Genomic DNA, 7,436 nt, shown 5'->3' with positions numbered 1-7,436 from the left:
CCCCCCCGAAAGTGAAATGCTTCTCTTGGTTGGTGTCTGAAGAAGCCTGTTTGCTACAAGTGTATTATGGGAAGAGCCGAAGAGCAATATGAGGACAACAATTATCTGATTATTCGTAGCTCAATCTACTTTGTTGTCATGGTTTAATCATATGATCAATTCACAAATGTGATTGTCAGAAGCGATTGAGTGTAAAAATTATAGAAGAATTTAGTATCCCCAATATGGTTAGAAGTTCTAGAGTTAAAAACTTAAGGTCCGAAAGTGGAAGTTTGAAAATCACAAGCAACATGATTATTGTTTGAGCGTTAGAAGCCATTGATGAAAATGACTAGTTAAGCTCCTTTTATTGAAAGAGCTCATCATCATCTACTCAGGTAAGACATCATACTGCCACTCTAATTATGAAGTCTCATGTGCTTGGAACCAGAAATTCCAAATCTAACCAACATGTTTTAGATTGAAGAGAGTATCAATTTGAAGAATGATATTCCGAAGAATTGAAGTAATATATAGAAAGACATACAGAAAATTATCAGAGCTTTCCCTTCACTTTGCCTTTAGGTTTCTTCTTCCTAGTTTCTCTAAAGCTATGACAAGTGGAATACATCCCCTTCATCGGTGGGCTTAGATAGGCTACCACTGACCAAACACTTGGGAGGCTCTTTCGCAATGCAGCACAATACTCTAATTAAAGATAATCATTGACTAGGATACTGGTAGACATAGAGAATTCGACTTTCTTATCTTCAAGGATAAGCAATCCATTGGGGATACTATCGAGGGGGTGAATGGGCCAAAACCTTGACGGTCGTAACATCACGGTGAACGGAACTCAATCCCGAGAAGCAACAAATATAGTGGTTACCGTGGGGAAGGTATGGTGGAGGATGTGGAGGTGGCAGTCATGAAGGTGGATATGGCGGTGACTGTTATAATGACTGTATCTCGCTAGAAAGGTGGTGTGGCAGTCATGAAGGTGGATATGGCGGTGACTGTTATAATGACTGTATCTCGCTAGAAAGGTGGTGTGGCAGTCATGAAGGTGGATATGGCGGTGACTGTTATAATGACTGTATCTCGCTAGAAAGGTGGTGTGGCAGTCATGAAGGTGGATATGGCGGTGACTGTTATAATGACTGTATCTCGCTAGAAAGGTGGTGTGGCAGTCATGAAGGTGGATATGGCGGTGACTGTTATAATGACTGTATCTCGCTAGAAAGGTGGTGTGGCAGTCATGAAGGTGGATATGGCGGTGACTGTTATAATGACTGTATCTCGCTAGAAAGGTGGTGTGGCAGTCATGAAGGTGGATATGGCGGTGACTGTTATAATGACTGTATCTCGCTAGAAAGGTGGTGTGGCAGTCATGAAGGTGGATATGGCGGTGACTGTTATAATGACTGTATCTCGCTAGAAAGGTGGTGTGGCAGTCATGAAGGTGGATATGGCGGTGACTGTTATAATGACTGTATCTCGCTAGAAAGGTGGTGTGGCAGTCATGAAGGTGGATATGGCGGTGACTGTTATAATGACTGTATCTCGCTAGAAAGGTGGTGTGGCAGTCATGAAGGTGGATATGGCGGTGACTGTTATAATGACTGTATCTCGCTAGAAAGGTGGTGGTGGTGCCTCAAATGGGAACTGGATGAGTTAGATTTTCCGCTCCTTTTAGATTGTTTTGAAGTATGTGGGAACTGGGTTTGGTTGAAGTTCCATTATGGTTTATTAGTTCCTGTTACTGTCCTAGTGTTTGATCGGGATTGTTACCATATGAATCTGTAATTCAATGTTCTCTGGAATCAACTAAATGAAGACTTTCAATTTTCAAAAAAACATGAGAACAATTGTTGAGAATTGATTGAAGACATGCCAGGATGCTGAGTCGAACTTGCTGGAAGGATTACCAAAAAGTTGCTAGAAATATAAACCTAAAAAGTTTTTGATGCTAGAAATTGTTGGAAGTGGCTCGAAATAGAATGGTTACTAGGAGTTTTGCTGGTGGAATAGTTGTGGAATACCAGATAGGCTATCACTGACCAAACACTTGGGAGTCTCTTTCGCCATGCAGCACAATACTTTAATCAAAGATAATCATTGACTGGGATACTGGTAGACATAGAGAATTCGGCTTTTTTATCCATTGGGGGATACTATCGAGGGGATGAATGGGCCAAAACCTTGACGGTCGTAACATCTCGGTGAACGGAACTCAATCCCGAGAAGCAACAAATATAGTGGTTACCGTGGGGAAGGCATGGTGGAGGATATGGAGGTGGCAGTCATGAAGATGGATATGGCGGTGACTATTATAACGACTGTATCTCGCTAGAAAGGTGGTGCCTCAAATGGGAACTGGATGAGTTAGATTTCCGCTCCTTTTAGATTGTTTTGAAGTATGTGGGAACTGGGTTTGGTTGAAGTTCCATTATGGTTTATTAGTTCCTGTTATTCTCCTAGTGTTTGATTGGGATTGTTACCGTATGAATCTGTAATTCAATGTTCTCTGGAATCAACTAAATGAAGATTTACAATTTTAAAAAAAACATGAGAACAATTGTTGAGAATTGATTGAAGATATGCTAGGATGCTGAGTCGAACTTGCTGGAAGGATTACCAAAATGTTACTGAAATATAAACCTAAAAAGTTTTTGATGCTAGAAATTGTAGGAAGTGGCTCGAAATAGAATGGTTACTAGGAGTTTTGCTGGTGGAATAGTTGTGGAATACCAGATAGGCTACCACTGACCAAACACTTGGGAGTCTCTTTCGCCATGTAGCACAATACTCTAATCAAAGATAATCATTGACTAGGATACTGGTAGACATAGAGAATTCGGCTTTCTTATCTTCAAGGATAAGCAATCTATTGGGGGATACTATTGAGGGGATGAATGGGCCAACACCTCGACTGTTGTAACATCACGGTGAGTGAAACTCAATCCCGCGAAGCAACAAATATAGTGGTTACCGTGGGGGACGCCATGGAGGAGCGGTGGAGGATATGGAGGTGGCAGTCATGAAGGTGGATATGGCTGTGACTGTTATAATGACTGTCTCTTGCTACAAAGGTGGTGGTGGTGCCTCAAATGGAAACTTGATGAGTTAGATTTTTCGCTGCTTTTAGATTGTTTTGAAGTAAGTGGTAACTGGGTTTAGTTGGATTTCCATTATGGTTTATTAGTTCCTATTACTGTCCTAGTGTTTGATCGGGATTGTTACCGTTTGAATCTGTAATTCAATGTTCTCTGGAATCAACTAAATGAAGATTTACTATTTCCAAAAAAACATGAGAGCAATTGTTGAGAATTGATTGAAGACATGTCAGGATGCTGAGTCGAACTTGATGGAAGGATTACCAAAAAATCACTAGAAATATAAACCTAAAAAGTTTTTGATGCTAGAAATTGTCGGAAGTGGCTCGAAATAGAACGGTTACTAGGAGTTTTGGTGGAATCCCCCCCCACCAAAATAAAAGAAGATATTTAAAGAGTGAGTGAATACGAGTGTCTTAAATTCGGGTTTTTCTATGGTTATTTTTCGTAAAGTATTCACAATCAATCCATACTACTACATATTTACACTTGTGACTAATACTAAGCCTGTTCTGACATAACTACCTATTCTAACAACTCCTTTGAATGGATTGTGAATGAGGCTATTTAGAGTACTAGGGAAACTATGCTGATTTTTTCCCCATTAAATTGTGATTTACATCTTGCTTCTGTTTTTCTATGAAGAGGAAGGAATGCAAAAATTTAAGACGTGCTGCTTCTTTGGCTCGATGCTGGATTATATGGCTAGAAAGAACTCTAAAACCTCAAAACTAGTATATGCCGGTAGATTTGACTTGTAGAAAGTAGTCTTGTTTTACTTCCTTTGTGGTTCGACGGTATGGCTTTGTTTGGGGGTATAGCCTGTTAGATGTTCAATGAAGGTGGAGGAAATTGTAGAACGGAATGTCATTGTTGCTAATCTTACTGGTTCTTTTGGGAGTGCTGTACTGTTTGATGCGCGATGAAACTAGAGGGAATTGTAGAACATAATGTTGTTGCTAGTCTTACTGATCAATTTTTTTGTTGCTAATCTTATTGTTGGCTGTTTTACCAGTTGAGGACATCTTCTCCTCACCACATATTTTTTCTTAAGTTCTTTTAACATATATTTTGATTTCCAGTTTAAAACGTCATCATCATTATCATCAAGAACATCATAATGTATATGTTCTATATAACCATGAATAACCAGTGTATAACTATGTATAAACAATGTATCCACATTGTTATATAGAAAATCAAAGGTTAAACAAGTCGTCTTCTTCATCAAATTTTCAGCTGCTTGAATCGATTCAAATGAGTTTCAATCGCTACGAATCTATATTTCCCAAGCTAGATTTCCAGATCTTGGATAAGTGGCGAATGATTACGTGAAATTGGCAAGGTTTTCGGTTCTACAAAATTATTCCATTAATTGGATTTATTTTATTGTTATAGACTGAAACTAGAAAGGAGAAAAGAAGAAGTTAATGACTAAAGATATGGATTAACAATCATTTGTGAAAAGAAACAAAGATATGTGTTTTTTTAAGGGTAGCGGTTGCGGGTTTCCCTAGTCATCAAAAAAAATAAAATCCAAGATGTTTTCCAATATTAAAGAGAAAATGCCTTAGCAAATACAAGATTTGAACGCAACAATTGATTCTGGCTAGCAACATTGATGAACGTAGAGAGACTTGGTTTTCTGGTCATTGAATGAACGTGTGTGTATATATATATACAAAGAGAGAGAGAGAGAGAGATTGAGGTTGAATGAAAAAAATATGAAAAGAATTTCAAGATATACATACATAAATTGGCCTAAAAGCAGGTAATAAAATAACAATTGGCCAAAATTTGTTAACTAGATGCCCATCGGCATCTGACTGTAATTTTTTCTTTCGTGCTACTGTTGGCTTGACATGACATGGATTTGAAGTGTCTTGAGAAAATTTAGGATCACGTGAATATTAAGAGTTATATGAGAACTGTAAAATAGGTTTGCGAGATCCTCTTAGAAAGGAACTTTGGTAACATCAACTGTCAAATAAAAAACGTGGATATTTCATGGAGAGCCTTCATCAACCTTCTCAAAGCTCTTGCATAAGTAGGAATGTTGTACTGTTGTTGACAAACCTGGAGGAATTTTACCCTGTCTAAGATGTAGATGTACAACAACAAGAAAAGAAGGATATGCTTTAAACATGATACATGTTGACTTTGATTTGTAGTGTCTTCGGAAATTTTATGATCACATGAATATTAAGTGTCATATGAGCAATGTGAAATTTGTTTTTGTCAGCTGATGCTACCAAAGTTCCTTTCGACTTAGTCTATTGTGTAGAGGAAGTGATGGTTTGGTTATGTATCTGGATGCTGGGAGTGTTTGTTACAAATGATATATAATTTTGAGCAGGTAGTCTATTGACTCGAGTGAGGTTGAATGTCTCAAAAGCTAGTTTATGGGGGGGGGGGGTTAAATTTTTCCAAATGGATGGCGTTGAATCATCCTAGGGTCTTATAAGCATAAATAGACCATATATTAAAATTCAATATTGTTTTTGTTTCATCTGTCTTGTGTATTTCTCTGCTTGTCTGGATCTGATTCTGTTGCATGTCTTAGTGTTAAATATGTTATTAAACTTTCCTCTGTAAATTTGCCGAACAGTTTCTGGATTTTGTTAGCTCCCTGCACATAGATTAGTTTATTTGGAGCTAGCAGTTTCACTGTGTTAGCATAGCCTCCCATTTTTTTTTTCTTCAGCCATTTTCCCTTATGGACATTGTTAGCTCCTTTTTCTAGCATAGACAAATGTATTGTAGCTAACAATACTTCTTTTGTAACCATTACATCTTCATGCTAGTAATAGAACAACTTCATAAAAAAAAGTTATTGAACTGCTTCTTGTTTTGGAACATCTTTTTTGCTTCTGCTCCTTGTTAAAATAAAGTGATTCTTCTGATTTACTGTGTATTCCGGTTTTGTCTGCTCTCCAGACAATTCAAAAGCATCTAGTCAGCAAAGCTTATCCACTGAGAGTGATGCTGCAACATCTTCAGCTGTAGATCAGAGGTAGGCACTATCACATTGTTTGCTCTTATATACTTTATCTTCCAATCTTCAACTTTATTGTTTCTTCAGTTTCCTCCTATTATTAGCTCAGGGCATATATCTTTTTTTTTTCTGTTCAAATTTCATGCCATTGAAAATTATAGCTTCTATCAGATTTTATTGGCTACGTGTCTGAGCTATGGGTACTCTACTGCTCAGAATGCTATATGATTTTTTGGTAGAAATGAGATTACAGTCAAAAGTATTTCGATTTTGGATATTGTTTCTAATCCATTAGTTGACTGGGCTGAACCTCTAGTTCTATTATTTTTTTCATTGACTTTTCCTACTCTATATGTCTTATAAATTAACGGCTCACGGAATCACCTCTCATGCAGTTCTACTGACACTGGAGCCTCGGAAAATGAAGCAGCACCAGTTGACTCAACTACTGCTTTGCCTGGTGGTGAGGGTGCAGAACAGATAAGCAGGCCATCAAGCCAAAGTGGAACTATAGTGACAGCTTTAGCTCAAGCAGGCAATACTTTAAGCCAAGAACAGGCAGAACTCGTGCTAAATCCACTTCGGCTGGCTTTCGAGACGAAGAATGGAAAGATCATGGAGCTTGCTTTGGATTGTCTTCATGTAGGTTCTTGCTGCTGTACTTTAGCATTCTTTTGGGCCTGACACTTGAAAATTTATTTCTCTTTATTATTTATGTTAGGCATCATTAGTTTCTTCCTTCTTTTGAAATTTCTTGCCATCATCCAGGTTATAAACTTGGGTAGGTGCAATGGAGCTTAACAAGGGGGAGGGGACTGATTACCATTGAATTACAGCTATTTAATTTCATTTATACATGCATCATGGACCTCATTTGCTCTATTTATTTGTTGCTATCCTCAAAGCTGAGTCATTTCTACCAGTCTTTCTGGTACCTGTTTTTTTACATTATATGCGTGAATGAGCATGAATGACTTAAGTGAATATGCCAACTGTTTCATATTGATAAAACAGGTATCTTTGTATATTTCATAGATTGAATATCTAAGAACATTCTTTCGGGTGCTCAGAGATTCTCAAAAAGCGTATCCAAAAATCAGTGATAACTTTCTCTGTATATCTGCAGAAACTGATTGCCTACGACCATCTAGAGGGAGATCTTGGCTTAGATGGTGGGGAAAATGTGACGCTGTTTACAGACATCCTGAACAGAGTCTGCGGCTGTGTGGATAATCTGTCTACCGATAGGTAGAAACCTCTCTTATTTTGACTTTTTCTTATATTCCCTTTTAAGTTATCAGCAAATCGTTTGCTCCTGTTAGCTATGTGCCTTTTTTATTTGATAT

General features: G+C 37.9%; 1 protein-coding gene across 2 annotated transcripts in view; it reads left to right on the top strand.

The window, feature by feature from the left end:
- Nucleotides 1-7,436, top strand: part of LOC102589034 (brefeldin A-inhibited guanine nucleotide-exchange protein 5) — a 43,838-nt gene that overhangs the window by 1,084 nt on the left and 35,318 nt on the right. For both annotated transcript variants that reach the window (XR_367693.2, XM_006353071.2), the window contains exons 2-4: nt 6,033-6,108; nt 6,486-6,732; nt 7,217-7,338. Coding sequence is in view for 1 of the 2 variants with exons in the window: in XM_006353071.2 (XP_006353133.1) it covers nt 6,033-6,108; nt 6,486-6,732; nt 7,217-7,338 (445 nt within the window). In the remaining variant the exon portion in view is untranslated. The remainder of the gene's footprint in view (nt 1-6,032; nt 6,109-6,485; nt 6,733-7,216; nt 7,339-7,436) is intronic.

The sequence above is a fragment of the Solanum tuberosum genome, unplaced genomic scaffold (genome assembly GCF_000226075.1).
Source record: "Solanum tuberosum cultivar DM 1-3 516 R44 unplaced genomic scaffold, SolTub_3.0 scf00151, whole genome shotgun sequence".
Classification (NCBI taxonomy): Eukaryota; Viridiplantae; Streptophyta; class Magnoliopsida; order Solanales; family Solanaceae; genus Solanum; species Solanum tuberosum.
This window is presented reverse-complemented; position numbering and strand designations above follow the sequence as displayed.